Source organism: Alligator sinensis, unplaced genomic scaffold (assembly GCF_000455745.1).
Source record: "Alligator sinensis unplaced genomic scaffold, ASM45574v1 scaffold170_1, whole genome shotgun sequence".
NCBI lineage: Eukaryota > Metazoa > Chordata > Crocodylia > Alligatoridae > Alligator > Alligator sinensis.
This window is the reverse complement of record NW_005841863.1, coordinates 3,738,840-3,754,401: the sequence shown is the minus strand read 5'-3', so window position 1 is coordinate 3,754,401 and position 15,562 is coordinate 3,738,840. Positions and strand designations below refer to the sequence as shown.

Here is a 15,562-nt window from a genome sequence, read left to right as displayed (position 1 = left end):
CCTGCTCCGGTATACAATGTATTGCTAAACAAATTATTTGAAAATAACTATATAGCTGGGAGAGTTCATTAGGCAAGTTTTCAGCCACCTGCCCAGAAAACTGGTTCTCCCCCAAAAAAGGCAGCAGCACAAGTTTCAGTAATGTAGTGATGGAACTCAGCCAGCGCTTTACCTTATTCAGCAATAACAAATCTATAAAATTGTCCACATACACTATTAAAGTTCATTTTACTTCATCTAAAATAAGGTGAGATGACATAATCATATTAACATATGTTCATTCTCGTTTGTGCTCACTCGCCAATGTGTCTTGCTTTATTTTATTTATATAAATGTATAGTTTCTAATAAATGACTGCCAAAAAAAGTCCTGCCTTGAGTAGTGTTACAGTAGCAGCAAACCTACAATGTTATATAATGACATCAAGCCAAGTGAATTTCCCTGATCCCACATCCAGATAGATTTAACTTGTCATCTCTAAAACTACACTTCCTACCTGCAGTCTATTCTGTCTGAGTCCTTAGCAGAATTCATGCTCTTACTGGAGCTATACTTGCAAAGGTAGGAGGAGGAAAGTATCCAGAAAAAGTAGCCAGGCTGCTTGAATGACGTGGCATTGAGCCCTGAATAATTCTTCTTTTGTTTAAAGATTCTTTTGTTGTACTCTGTAACATTTAAGTCGAGAGAAATTTGTATGCAAAGTAAAGATAGCAGTCATACAAATAGCAGAGAGAGGGGAGTCTTGCTGGGTGTAGGGGCCTTGTTCTTGGTTTAGTTTTGGATATAAAATTGCTGTTTTTAGCCAATGCAATAATCACAGTCCACTCTTCTTTAAAGGTTTCTGTACACTGAAATGAAAAAAAAGATACTAAAATGCACAAGACAAATGAGGACAAATATTGGAGCAGGTTAGATTAACACATTCTAGGAAGGTTTAGGCAGTGATGTTCCTATCTTGAGCAGTAGGTTTGACTAGATGACCTTCTGAGGTCTCTACCAGCCCCACTTTTTGTATCTCTTTCCAAAAGTGGCTAGGTATTTGTGACTAGAATTTGATGCCCCTTGTGAAGGGACTTAACTCTTAGAAAAATGCCCCAAAATCAGGACCTAAAAATATTTTAAGAATAAACTAATTTTCTATTCTAGCAAGTTTTCCTGCTCTTCATCTAGGGTACAGAACTTTGTACTGAAAGTGCAAAGGGAACTTCCTAACCTTGTGAGTGGGGCTGTGGTGTGTGGAGATTTTTTTTTAACTTGCTTTTTTTCTTATTTTAGGAAATCTTTATACAAGGCAACCTAATTATTTTAGGAACGGGCTTTAATCATAGCCTGTCAGTACCAATTCTCTTTGAAGAAACCTTTTATAATGAAAAAGAAGAGAGCTTCAGCACACTGTGTATAGCTCATCCATTGGAAGAAACTGAAAGCTTAGGTGTGTACAGAAATGTCAGGAAGATGCTGACATCTTGGTTTGTGCAGCTACTGGGACAGACTGGTGGGGGGGTGGAGTTTTAAGTAGCTAGTGCACTGTAAATTGACATACTGATTATCTTGTGTAGACAATCCTCAAGTGAAGTAAAATAAATCGACTTTTAAATTATGCTACATAGAATATTATTAATAACCCACCTTCTCTCCAATCACCCTGATTATCTTTTCTTTCCTGTACTTTTGCACTTTCTAGGATGAGATGCTATTTCAAAGATATTGAAAAATTTTTCTTCCCCATTGAAAAGATTCAGGTTTTCCAGGATATGAGATATTGCCAGGCAGAATTATTTATTTTTTTTTTTTTCCAGTGGCTAGGGCTACTCCTATTGTCCCTTTATATATTCTTTGGAAATTAAATTGCGGGGGAGAAGAGTATTTATAGTGGATCTCAATAATAAATGGCAATCTTCTTTGACTAGACTCGGGACCGAACAGATGCCCACAGTTATTCTGGCTGGACATGGACTTTCCATTCCAAGGGCTAAAAGATGTTGCCCAGTCTGTCTAGGAGTTGTGGAAGATACTATTCACTATGTTTTAGAATGTTCTTTCTATAATGGTACAAGGAGAACCTATTTATTACTGTTCTTGCAGAAACTCATGCATTTTTCAAACAAATTAATCTTTTATAGCAAACGGATCCAAATTTAGTAAACGATCTTGCAATTTTTGCTTATAAGGCTGAGGTGATTGGTTAAATATCCATTATTACTAATATGAGTGATACATTTTAAAATTAGATTTGATTGTCTCAACTTTGGATATTTGCACAAACATTACAGATTCGTGTCTTGATTTACTACTATATTTATATTAATATTTTTCTGTTGGTGGGTTCTATTTTTAGTATAATATTTGTAGCTTGGTTACTTTTGTTTGAGCTTATTTATATTATGGTCGTATGTGTTATGTTGTTCATTTTTGGGAGCATGACATTTAGCCAGAATCCTTAATAAATTGAACTTAAATTGAGGGGGGGGGGGAAAAAAAAAAAATCAACATTACTTTTTAATTTCTGATCTGATGGGTCAACAGAGGGCTTTATTGCAATCATCCACTTTAAAGTCATACCTCTTAATTTAGATTAACTTTCCAGTTTGTCTCTACCAACAAGCCTGATGTAGTCAACCACCTTAAAATAAAAAAGCTGTAATTACTGTAAATTTGTAAAGTACTAACTTGTAGAAGAAGAAAAACTGAATGTGGGGTGTAGGTTGTAGCCGTGTTGGTCTAAGGACATAGGCTGTCAAGGTTCTTTTGGGTAAATAAAAGGTATTGCATTTACCCAAAGAATCTTTCAGTCTGCAAACTGAATGTTGTGTACTAACACCTAGTTTTCATTTCAGAAGAAGCTACAACATCATCAAGTTCCTATTCCCTGAAAAATATTGAGGATGTGAGAGACTTCTTAGGAAGACATTCTGAAAGATTTGACAAATACATAGCATCTTTCCATAGAACTTCTAAAGAACATGAAAGAAAAAGTCTACGACACTACATAGTCAGTATCTTGCTTTTATAACTCTAGAACTTTAATTAAATGTCTAAATCAAGGTAACTTTTTAGTTTTTTAGATTGACAAGGAGAGCTTTGGGAACAAACTTACTCATAAATAGAATTGTGAAAGTGGGAGAGGGTTTAGCTGTGAAGGATTATGGTGTCTCGCTTTATTTTAGATAAGGTAAAATGCACTTTAGTAGTGCAGATGGACAGTCCTATAGATTTGTTATTGCTGAATAAGGTAAACAGCTGACTTAATTCCATCACTGCATTACTGAAACCTGTGCTGCCTTTTTTAGGATTCTGTTAATGCACTTTATACCAAATGCCTCCAGCATCTTCTGCGGGATTCTCACTTGGTAAGTACTGGTTCAGTAAATATATACTGTATAAATGTACTGATCAAGTGATGAGCAGTTATTTACATCAACTTCATGTATAATTTTCCTGATGCTTTAGAGGATGCTTGCAAAGCAGGAACCTCAGATGAATATGATTAAACAAGCAGTTGAAGTAAGTATCTGAAACTGAACAAAAACAGCATTGGGCTGCTATTATAAATATTGTGTATGTCTTAATCGGTGGCTTTTTCTACAGATGTATGTACACCATGATGTTTATGATCTGATCTTCAAATATGTGGGAACTATTGAGGCAAGCGAGGTAGGCTTATTCAACACAACTAATACTAGTCAACAAAGCAGCTGGTCAAACTTGTGCAGCTTCTAAAATGTGTTTGTTTTCCCCTGTCCCTACTGGTTAGGATGCAGCCTTTAATAAAATTACGAGAAGCCTACAAGATCTTCAGCAAAAAGATATGGGAGTTAAGCCTGAATTTAGGTGAGTTATCCAATGAGAGATTTCCAAATGAATTAAGTTTAATTGGATTTTTCAGCCCAAAAGCAACCCTTCATCCCTTTTCTGGGAAAGGTGACGGTGTCTGCACTACCCTTTGAGCGTCTTCTTTCCAAAGGAAGCACTTGGAAACTAGTCATTTAGTGCTTGGTTAACTTGTTACTTCCAGTAGCTTTATGCTTTTCTTTCTTGTAAAAGCTGTGAACAAATCAAGTTTAAAATTTTTGAAGGAAGCTGCATGACACTGTTGCTTCAGCTCACTTTAGACATGTGGATTCCATTCTCCATATCCCACTACTCCCCTCCCCTTGTGCTCTAGAATACAAGTAATTGCACATGCATTTGAAGAGTGAACTTCCTAATTTGGATTTTGTACTTTCTTTTGAAAAAATGTTTTAGTTTCAATATACCACGTGCAAAGCGCGAATTGGGTCAGCTGAACAAATGCACTTCCCCACAACAGAAGTTGCTCTGTCTGCGAAAAGTGGTGCAAATCATTATGCAGTCTCCTAGCCAAAGAGGTTGGTATCAGTAACACATTTTCATGCTTGCACTCTGCCATCCTGAAAGCTTTTCACACGTTCTTGCTGTTTTTTGTTCTTTTTTTAAACAACTTCAAAAAAAAATTTTTTTTTTTTTACACCTATAAGTATTGTTAACAGGCAGAACAGAACCTCAAAGTAGTAAACCTTGGATACCTAAGTTCTTGTGACATCACTGGAAAGAAATCTGGGCTAGAGTTTTACAGAAGTGAAGCACTCCTACGCTGGAATGTCTTTCTAAAATGGAGGAAAACTTTTTCCCTGTGGGATAAGTAATCCATCACCCCAAGTTGCTACCCTGAACTTATTGGTTCTATTAAAGGCAGATGACTGCGATCTTATACAGAAAATGCACCCCCAAATGTTCAGTTGACAATGAAACTTCTTAAATTTTAAGGGGGGTTTGGGGTGCGTTTGAGAAATGCTTTGTCCCAGTATACCATGGTTCCTCCCTAAATTGTCAAAGGCTGGGATAGTTAAATATTAGATTTAAGGAAGGCCATGGTTCCTATGTAGATGAAGTGGTTGAAAATAAGAATTTTTATTTTTATTAAGAGAGCAAGGGTGGGGGAATGACTATTTTGCACTCTTGTGGTTTTTTCCTCTCTGCTGTGAAAGTTACTTTACAGGAAAGCTTGTAGGTTGGGGACAGGCTCTGGCTGTCTTGGTAATTTTGAATATGATGGAACTACTTGAGCTCTGTCTTGCCTTCTCTTCTGTGATTTAGGTTTGGAGAACTACTGCATTGTTAATGAGAGCCTTTTTGGGTCATCTGCTAGAAATATCACCCCCCTGGTTTAGATACCTGAAAAATGGCCTTTTTCTTTTTTGACACAGTGGAGTTAATATTTAACACACTTTAGTCTGACTTCTGATCTTGGCTAATTGTGGCTTAATGCTTCCTTTTTTGCAAATTCTTCTTTCCTTTCAGTTAATATGGAGACTGTGTGTGCAGATGACCTTCTCTCTGTCTTGCTGTATCTGCTTGTAAAAACGGAGATACCAAACTGGTATGTAACTGTCTGCTTTCACCACAGAACTGCAATTTAGAGAAATACATTGCTGTTGAAACAAGAAATAATATAAGTGGCTACATTCTGCTTTTGCCCTGTAATGTGTAAGAAGAACGGTATAGCTTTAACCCTGAATTAAATGGCACTAATGTTGTAGTAATTTTTTTAGTTGGGTTGTATTGCTTGCAGAAGCATGCAGGCCTAAGTAACATAACAGTTGACTTGCACTTGCAAAGCCAGTAGCTTTCCTCCCTGTATTAGGGTGCACCCCCAGGGTAGTCATGTCACCCTCATGGTGGCTATGTAGCGCCCATCTGCCTACCCTGGCTCCCTAATCTGGTTTCTCTCCTGTCTGCCACACCTTGATGTTATAAATTAATATATTTAGGAGGCTACCTTTGAGCCACCAAAGTCTAGTTGTGGGTGTCTTGCTTTTCTCCTTCCTTCACCCAATCACTAGTCTGACTTGGCAGTACAAGAGGCCTGCCTTTTGCGCTTACCCTCTCCCTCTATCCTTGGGTGGGGCCTTGGTTCTGTTAGACTCCAGCCTGCCTGAGTTTAGTCAGGGGCCCCCAGCTCATCTGGGCCTCTGCCATCTGCCCCTCCCGCTGTCCCCCTCCCCCAAACAGCCAAGAAAATAGGAAAAGAATAAACGAAGAAACACAGAGAGAAATTTGCACGGTGCTGGGCACTCTGCTCTGCAGCCTCCATACGTCTCCTCACAGTCGTCCTGGTCTACTAACAACATGAACAGAAATGAGGAAAAGTAGACCCCAGTTAGGTTAACATGGGTGGTTTTCAGGGTGCACCAGCCTCCCCCTTCGACCCCTCCTGGGCTTATGTAAACAGTCCCCTGGATTCCCAGAGGCTCCTTCTGGGTTAACGTAAACAGTTCTTGGTTCTGTGGATGCCTACCTCTCCAGATCCTTCCCGAGTTAACACCAAGAGTCCCCTTCCCCCAGTGCTTCCCATACATGCATGCACTCACTACTTTTTTTCCTGGCAGGGACTCCTCAGGCAGCAGCTCCTCTTGCCAGGTTTGCATTTGTTCTGTTCTTCTGGAGGACTCCATTCTTCTCGGCCCCAGGGACTAGTTCTCTACACATACACCCCCTGCCTCCCCCTTCTGCTCTGCAAGGAAACTTATACCCCAGTCAGCCCTGCTTCCTTGATCAGCTGGCTGGGCTTCCTGCCCCAGGTATAGCTAATCTCCCCTTCCTTCTCACTGCTGTGTTTTGCAGCCAGCTGTTTGCAAACTAGGCTCTGTAGGCATGAATTTGTAGCCTAGTGTCAGCCATGCCTCAGGAGGCTTCTGCTCTCATTTGCAGCTGGCAGCTTGCCTCTTCCTGCTCAGCTGAGTGTCTTTTTCTGGCAGCTGGGACCTGTCTCCCTGGCTGCTTTGGCAGGGCTTTTCCTGCTATAAGTGATTCTCCACTTCCCCCTGAGGCTGTAAAAGTTCTGGCTTTAAAGGGGCTTTCTTGTTTGTTTGTCATTTATGCCTTGATGCTCCTTTTTTTTTTTTTTTTTTTCCCCTCATGGGTCAGGGCCCCTGGTTACAACTTCCCCCTTGTAAAGTGGTTAAGGTACTTGTCCATAGCCAAGTACTTTCCAGAAACACTTCATAGTCACAACTTTGCTACCAGAAGTAGGTGACTTATTTTGAAGTCTCAATTCTGGAAGTGGTGAAGAGAACTTTTCCCCTAGCCCTTAAAGAAATAACAGAAAGCTTACTTCACTTTCCTCCTCTTGTTGTCTAGACTAAATCTTCTTTTTAATAGCTCTTTCACATGTTGAACATTAATTCTAATCCTGACAATTGCTGTTTCTGTCCCATGTGGACTTGTCACAACACAACTTCTCTACTTTGGTTCCCAGGTGCAAGGAGACATTAAATGAACAGGTTTGGTAGAGGGAAAGTTCCTGGTATAGAGGTATTGGCATGAGTTGGGATCTACCTCAATTCATTACTCCTGTCTCGGCATCTAAAACCAACCCGTGCTTACCAGCTATATGGATTAATCTTTGGGTGTTGAACAGTTGGTGGGAATGAGTATCTTGAGGGTTAATGTGGCATAAATGTACTGTTTTTTGCCATTGTGGTACCATTTAACTTTCTAATGACTTAGTCCAGCATTGCAAAAATTATAAATCAAAGGTTTAAATGTATTTGAAATGTGATAATTACGTTGTCATGTCCTCTGTTATCCTGGATATGAATTTGGACAGACTTTTTTTTTTTCCTTTAGCTGGCTTTTTATAATTCACTTACTTTTTTTTGAGCAGATATGACTTGGCCAACTTGTGATCATGGAAGCTGTGTCCATACTAACTTCTAGAAGTGCTTATACCAGGCACAATTTTGTTGTTAATCCCATGGCTTTAAGGAGTGCTCATAGGCCAGTAAAAGGAAATCGGCCCTTGATTTGGGGTTTAGCCCACTTTTGCCCAAGTTTCAAACTTCTAAAATTTGCCTGTAATATGACCCAATATTATTCTGCCTCTTTCATGTGAAAAACCTTGAGGCTACTTCTGTTAAGGGGTTCTGTCTCCTATAGACCAGAAGAGATGTAGCAGCCATATGTACTCCTGGGGGCTACCTTCATGTGCTGAAGGAATGTGCATTGTTTTCCAACTCTGCTACATTTTTCTACTTTAATTCAGGGATGAGGTGGTAGTGAAATTTTAACAGTAAGCCCCTCTACATATACATGATCACTTATAAAGAATTACACTATCATATTTTTTTATTTTAGGATGGCAAACTTGAGCTACATCAAAAACTTCAGGTTTTGCAGTTCGGCGAAGGATGAATTGGGATACTGTCTGACCTCAGTTGAGGCTGCAATAGAATATATCCGACAAGGAAACCTCTCCGACAGACCAGCAGTAAGATATTTGACTGTCTTTTAAAGTACTTTTATCTGCAACCATGTATCCCTGACGGATGGGATCTGCTTCACATAGTATCCCTGTGAGAATAGGGAGTTAAGCATTGGCTTCATTTGCAAGATGAGAAGGGAGCTAAGGTCACTGCATTCCCCCACTTGGGAGAGGAAGGAAGTTCATGTCAGCCAGGGCCTGACCTTGAGATATAGAGAAATTCAGTACAAAACTGGGGTTCTTTACTTCCCTAGGCATAAATTTGGCCTAATGTTAATGATGAAACAGTAAACTCCTTTAGAGGTGAGATTTGAAATCTCACCCAAAAGGTGACACTTCAAAACCCAGAGTCCCTTCACCTTTGCCTCTTGGATGGTGTTTGTTCCTGAAGTACACTTCTGAAAAGAATAGGGATCTAATATCCTAATCTCCAACCCCCTTGTTTATAGTCAGTTGCATAGTAGCTGGTGCTGTACTTACTAAATCACTAAACTACTTTACTTTTACAATGCATCTTCTGCATAATCCTAGGACACTATGGGCCCCTAGTAGATTAATGTTGCTGTCTGAGACTAAATTAGCTTGTTTGTTGGTAAAAAGCTTTTTGGTAGGAATGAATTGATCTTCAATTCTTTGTCTGTTCAAGCACTGCCTAATCTTGTGTCTAGAAAACTTAATGGTGTTCTCTCTGGTTGGTAACAGAAAAACAACATAATGAATCCACAAGATGGGAAAGTGCATGAGGAGTAAACAAATTAATTATAGTATAAGTATAACCTGTACATCAGCTTGATGGGGAGGGAACAAGCTAACATGGCATATTTACACAAGATGCTGACTGCATGGTAGTGTCACAGCATAGACAGTGCTAATACACTACTGTGTTGTATTATTGGGCTACTACAAAGTAGCATCCCCTAAAAGACAACTTTTTAATACAAGTACTAAATAAATGTGCAGTAATGACTTCAGTGGTATCTCGTGTAGGCCAGCTCCATGGCAGCAGCATTTTCAGGATATTTTTTCAAAGTAAAACTCATTTGTCCTCTTGGAGTACCTCCTTATGTTGCTCTTTGCACATTGTTTTCAGAGTCAATGCAATAGTACCAAATTTTGTGGTAAGCTTTTTTTTGAGAGCCTATTTTAAAGCCTTTGCCTAAAGCTTACAAATTAACAATGATATGAATTTCATCACATTTATTTGCAATGCATAATGTATTAGTTAAACTTTGTGATACTAGCTTGACTTAACCTAGGGGTAATAATACTTTGTGATGCTGGATAGTAGAGGGGTTTTGGGTTAGTGTGTTTTTTATCACTTGCTCTTAATTCTTAACTTACCAGGGACTGAGAGTGCTGTAGGTACCATGAATTAATTTCACAGTGGGTGGGCTTGCCTTCTGCTGATTAGATCAAATCCCTATAGTTAAGGGTGGTATTTGATGAGACTTCAGAAGCTTCCGTGGTTAAGAGGGCCCCCTGAAGCTTATGTAATGTAAAGATCCATCTCACAGTCTACATGTAATTAAGACTAGGCCCTAACTATTTTTATCACACTTTCATGTATCAAGATGGAGAAGCTTACAAAGAGAGATGTCATGCATAATATCTGATGCTTTTAAAACTAACAAGAGTTTCAAGGGTTGGGGTATGTGAGTTTGCATTGTCTGCTTTCTGCAATCTGCTGTTTGTTGGATCCTCGAAACATGTTTTGGAGTATCTACTTCTGCAAAACCTAGGTGTTCCCGGTCTGACCTGGAAACTAACTGATGTGAATGGGACCAGAGAGAATTCAACACGTCTCAGTCTGACTGCAAAGCACTGACGTCTGGATCATGGCCTGATTTAATGGCAAAATGTGCAGAGCTTGGGCTGGAAGAAATCCAGGGTGTAATCTTAAAACAGCTGTTTGTAGTAACTTCAAAATGATTTTTAGTATTTTTTTATAGTAACTTTCAGTGATAATCTTTCCACAAATCTGTGGCACTTGGATCTGTTTGTATATTTAAAAAAGTCATGCTCTTTATGTAAAGAGAATATGGTATCTCTATGCTGTTGTATTGAATCCTTCTAAAAGAAATAAAGTGTTTAGTCCTCTAAAAGAGGATGTGCAGATTAGTTTTAATTTTAGACTTCTAACAAGCTTGAAGATCTACTTAATATTCCCCGTGTAGGAGTAGCAGTGGCTTCAGCTCATCCCAGTTGAAGTGTGTACAGTTCTGAATTCCCTTTATGAAATGGGAGGGGTGTGTGTAGAGGGGGGAGCCATGTAGTGTGTTCTTCCCTCTCTTCTGAGAGAGGGTGACCTGAGTTGAAACACAATAGCCTTCTTTTTTAAAAAGGCCTTGCATCAGTTTTAAAAATCAACAAATCCCTCCTACCTTCCTTGAAACCTGTTGCCTCCTTGAACCTCTGGTGTGATAACCTTGTTTATATGTAGGAGATTTTATTAAAACTCTCTCTAACCAACCTAGTACTAACACCATTTCTTCAGATCCCAATCTCTCTTCTGAGAAGAAACTAATTGGTTCTTCTAGAGATCCAAATTGGACATGAATAATGCTTCTGGAACAAAAATACTAGAATGGTGCAGACCATAAAGGCACTGGTGGCTCTTTTACAATTTTTCAATGAGGTGTTTTTAATCCAGATTCTCCATCCCCATCCCCTTCCTTGGCTGGGAAAAATATTCTGAGGTCCTACACTAACTTTTAGGCAAAGTCTGAGAGCAACTGAATCAGCTTCAGTCCAGTAGAGAACTGGCCTGTCTCTTCCTTACTTGCCTAGTGTTCCTTCTTCTTCTACTCCTCTTCACACCCCCCCCCCCCCCCCCCCCCCCCCCCCCCGCATTGGGAAGCAAGCAAAGAGTAGGGGCTTCACATTTTGGGAGGGGGGGAGATGGGACTCTGTGGTCACCTTATAAACAGAATCCAGTCCTAATGAAGTGTAAGTCCTACATGTGCCTTCACTGCAGTTGAGCAGTGTGACCTGGTAGTGGCAGTTAAAAAGCTCATCTGTACTTGGACAGAGATGGAAAGCTAGAAAATACCAGAATTCTGGGTTTGGGAGTGACAGCTTTTCTCCCTGATGCAGGAAATAAGGCTAACTATGCATGAGGAATCTTTTTTTTTTTTTTTCCCTGGTAGGTAGAGATTCAGACTGAATCTCTACCTAGCTTCCTTGCATTAAAAGTAGCTGAAGACAGGCCCTGCTTGCATGCTGAGCAGTATGCACTCTGCCCATGGGTAAGGGAGTTAGAAACTGGTGTACATAATAGCCACTTCATTGTTTCTGAACAGCAGAGCAGAAATCTCTCCTGCTTCTCTACCCCTTCTACCAGTGAAAGGGGAGATGAGGCATTTGTGCACAAGGGATCCCTCCTACAGTGGTATTGCAAGTCTCATGAGGACATGGCAACTGAATAATACTCAAAGGATGGATTTGCTAGCGTCTACAAATAATGCATTGCAATTCTCTCTGGCAGTACTTCCTGCTACTGAGACAGATTTTTGGCTCTTTGTCCCTGAGCCCGGTAACCTTGCCAGCCCAGGGCTGGAAAGAAAAATAGAAAAGCTAAATGAGCAAACTACCAAACCTTGAATTTCACTGCAGGAACTCCTGTTTGCCGTTTGAAAAATCTAACCTTAGCTACAGCAGCAGCTTCTATCAGTCAGCATAAACCTTATCTGGTCTCTCCACTGGGCTTTAAAACAACTGGTCATAGAAACTTTTACCCAGAGTAGCACCAGTCTCTTATTAGATGTCCCCTTGGTCTGCACAGAATGGCATGTTGGATAAAGAATTGGAGGCACAGAGTTGGTGGAGCTGGGAGAGAGCCATAGTTGGAGGATGGAGTTTAATAAGTTGATCCTGAATAAGCATATTGAGTGGATGGTGAAGGAAACAGGGGCATTCAAGTTGTAACTTGCACACATCTTGTCCATGTGGGTGGTCAAACTTCACAAATACTGAATACCTGTAAAAGCAGAACAAAGGAGTAATACTTGTGGGCTTTTACTTGATGTGTTTAGAAATTGGTAATGTGTTTTGGTTCATAGAGTCCCATTCTTCCTGGAATCAAATATACATTTCTTGGTGTAGAGTTAGCATAAGGGAAGCTTCCTCCACTTGGAGCTGTATATACATTGTCTGTTGCCATATGGGTGTCAAACTCATTTAACCCCATGGACCATGTGAAAAGCACCGGGCTGCTCTATGCCCTCTGGTCTGGTGTGCTACATTTGCAGGCTGGCTCCACAGGCCAGATGTGACCTGCAGGCCACAACTTTGACACATCTGTCAGATTCACCAGCTGTTTTGCATGTCACTAGATCTTCCTCATTCTCAAACATTTGTTAGCAGCCCACAGTTGTCTGAAATTGCTGCTCATAAGAACAAAATCCCTTCTGATTAGTGATCCAGGACAGTGTTGATGGGCAGTGAAGTTGGTTTATAATATCTTTGACTGTCTCAGTCCGGAGATAAGTGACACATGCCTATGATTTATTTAACTTCTGGAAAAACAGTATCTGTTACCTGACTGCAGTATAAGCAATGTCTTGGCATGTATCTGCTTGGAGTTATGCAGCCGAAACAGTCATTTGTAGGGAAGGGGGCAGGAGAGGGGGAAGCAAGCTTAATTAAAAAACAAACAAACCGAAAAACAAAACAACAGAATCCTTATTCTAGTGCCATGGGGTGTGCAAAAGAGTGGTAAAACCTAGTTAGTTGATGCTTGTTGCTGCAAAAGGCTAGTTAATCACTGTTTCTCTTTCCCATCTGTGAGGTATTTGTTAACTGTATAGTATCATCTGACCAGAGAAAAAGCTTTCCCAACTGCCATGTGACAAGCTAGTTCCTTCCCCTGCCACCTGTGGGTGGTCATCAGTTATAGCTTACTAATTTAATTAGCTTACACGGAAACTCTTGTCTCGTAACAAAAGCATTGTGGGGGGAAGTCCTGCTGAGCTACTTCCCTTGGGAGTTTCTAGCATTCATTAGTTCCCCAGATTGCAATTAGCCAAGTACCTGACACCAACTGTAATAAAACACTTGTCAGAGTTTTCATACAGAAGCCTAAGAGTATAGCTAAAGTAAGTGTCTAGTTTGTAAGGGGCTCTGAGTAGCTATACTTCCAGTGGAGCTTATCCCCAATCACATCCAAGGCTCTAATGCAGCTGAAGGTGTCAAATGTTCAACACCTCTGGAAAAAGTGATACACCTAACTTTAGGTTTTACAAATACTAACACCTGAGGAAAAGGCTGTTTAGGTAAGTGATGGGTGGAGTATGGCTAGGCAACCTTATAAAAAGGCAGCTTCTAGTGAACTGTGGAGGCAGCAAACAGAGAAAGAGTTTGCCTAGGGCAGTAATCTTCAACCTGCGATTCATGACCCCCTGGGGGTCTTTAGACTTTGTCTAAGAGGTCTGCAAAAGATAACTATGATCAGAAATATGTAAACACCAACACTTATAATTCAGAGGGGTCCAAATTTCCATTAAAATTTTTTTTATGGTTCTGCATATGAAAAAAGATTGAAAACCACTGACCAAGGGAGTTTGCCCCAGTAGGGAGCCAGGGTGTAGGAGATTCTGTGTGTATGTGTATGTGGGTAGAAGTATGGGCACAAGCCCTGGTGCAGGTGCTTGGCATGCAGGTTCCTGTGATGTCTCTCGTCTTTTCTTTTCTCTCTTTTCCTTTCCTCTTCCCCGCCCCCCACTTTTTTTTTTTTTAAATCCTTACAGTATAGGTGTCTTCTAAGGAGCAAAAGAGGCACAAATGGAGTCTGGATCAGCTGTTGTGCCTGCATGGGATGTGCCATGTTCATGATCCTCCTGGAAGGTCAGGAACACTTCATCTGCACCAAGTGTAACCTGGTGTCTGCCCTGGAGGAGAAGATTTGCATACTGGAAGTACAGGTATCCATGCTGCATTTTATCCAGGACTAGGAAGATTACTTGGATGAGAATTCCAGGAGGCTTGAGGGGCTTGAAGGGCAATGAGAAGTGGCAGCGTGTGACTGAAGAAGGAAGGCCCCCCAGAATTGAAGAAGAGCACATTAAAGTCAGCAACCACTTCCAAGTACTCTGCAGTGGAGCTGCTGAGGAAGAGGCAGAGGAAAGGACATCTTCAGGCATGAGGCAGAGGCAGCATCCTAGAGAGCAGGAGGTGCAAGGCCCCAAGGACAAATTCAAGACATCACAAAGTCTGCCAAAGCTTATCCATCCTTCAGACTGTTACCCTTTCCTGCTTGTTCACATAGGCACTAACAGTACTGCCAGGAATGACGTTCACCAGATCAGAAGAGACTATGAGGCTCTCGGCAGGAGGATTAAGGCGCTTGGAGCACAAGTGGTGTTCTCATTGATCCTTTCTGTGGAAGGTAGGGGTCCAGGCAGAGACCATTGTATCTTGGAAGAGAATGTGTGGCTGATATGGTGTCAACATGAAGGCTTTGGCTGCTTTGGCAATGTTTTTGGGAAGAGGGCTGCTATCAAGAGATGGGATCCATCTGACAAGAACAGGGAAGAGCATCTTTGGGAATTGTCCGGCCAGCCTAGTGAGGCTTTAAACTAGGTTCCATAGGGGATGGTGATCAAAACCCTCTAGCAACAGAGCACATAGTCCCGGGGGGAAAGGACTCAAAGAAGCAACTCAACTTTGGGAAAAGGTCAGAGAGCTATAGGACTGCAACAAGTAGCAAAAAAGAGGAGTGAGGAGGTCAAAATGCAACGCATATATACAAATGTGAGAAGTATGGGGAATAAACAAGATGAGTTGGAAATTGCACCCTGTGAAAAGAACTATAATCTGATTGGTGTCACCAAGACTGGGTGGGGAAAGGTCTTATGATTGTGATGCGAACATTGAGAGTTGCACTCTGTTTTGGCAGGACAGGTTTGAGAGAAAAGGTGGTGGTGTTGCCTTGTATGCAAAACAAAACAAAACAAACAACCCCCCCCCCCCCCCCCAAAAAAAAAAAAAAAAAAAAAAACACCAAATCTGTCCAAAAGCTATGGGATGGTACTGATGGGGGACTTCAATTTTCCAGACATCTGCTGGAAGACCAATGCAGTCAAACATAAATGACCCTGACCTGCCTTATGCCAGCTCCAGACTGCTTGCCCATGCTGAGCAACAGCTGGGCAGAAGTAGCTTCTCAGCATGGGGGGGGAAAGCAGCCTCCCCCCCCAACTGCTGCTGGACCCTTCTTGCTGCATCTGCCCAGTGGCTCCTCTCCTTTGCTGTCACCACTGCCTCTGGGCTGCCCAGTGGAGCAGT

At 41.0% G+C, this 15,562-nt stretch overlaps 1 protein-coding gene across 9 annotated transcripts in view; it reads left to right on the top strand.

Annotated features, from left to right (window-relative positions):
• ANKRD27 (ankyrin repeat domain 27) overlaps nt 1–15,562 on the top strand; it is a 75,463-nt gene that overhangs the window by 16,666 nt on the left and 43,235 nt on the right. For 6 of the 9 annotated variants that reach the window (XR_003096451.1, XR_003096452.1, XM_025216721.1 and 3 more), the window contains exons 4-12: nt 1,276–1,432; nt 2,838–2,992; nt 3,291–3,350; nt 3,451–3,504; nt 3,589–3,654; nt 3,755–3,831; nt 4,246–4,367; nt 5,320–5,398; nt 8,155–8,287. Coding sequence is in view for 7 of the 9 variants with exons in the window: in XM_025216721.1 (XP_025072506.1) it covers nt 1,276–1,432; nt 2,838–2,992; nt 3,291–3,350; nt 3,451–3,504; nt 3,589–3,654; nt 3,755–3,831; nt 4,246–4,367; nt 5,320–5,398; nt 8,155–8,287 (903 nt within the window). In the remaining 2 variants the exon portion in view is untranslated. The remainder of the gene's footprint in view (nt 1–1,275; nt 1,433–2,837; nt 2,993–3,290; nt 3,351–3,450; nt 3,505–3,588; nt 3,655–3,754; nt 3,832–4,245; nt 4,368–5,319; nt 5,399–8,154; nt 8,288–15,562) is intronic. The other 3 variants (XM_025216727.1, XM_025216734.1, XM_025216724.1) reach the window with 2 other exon arrangements.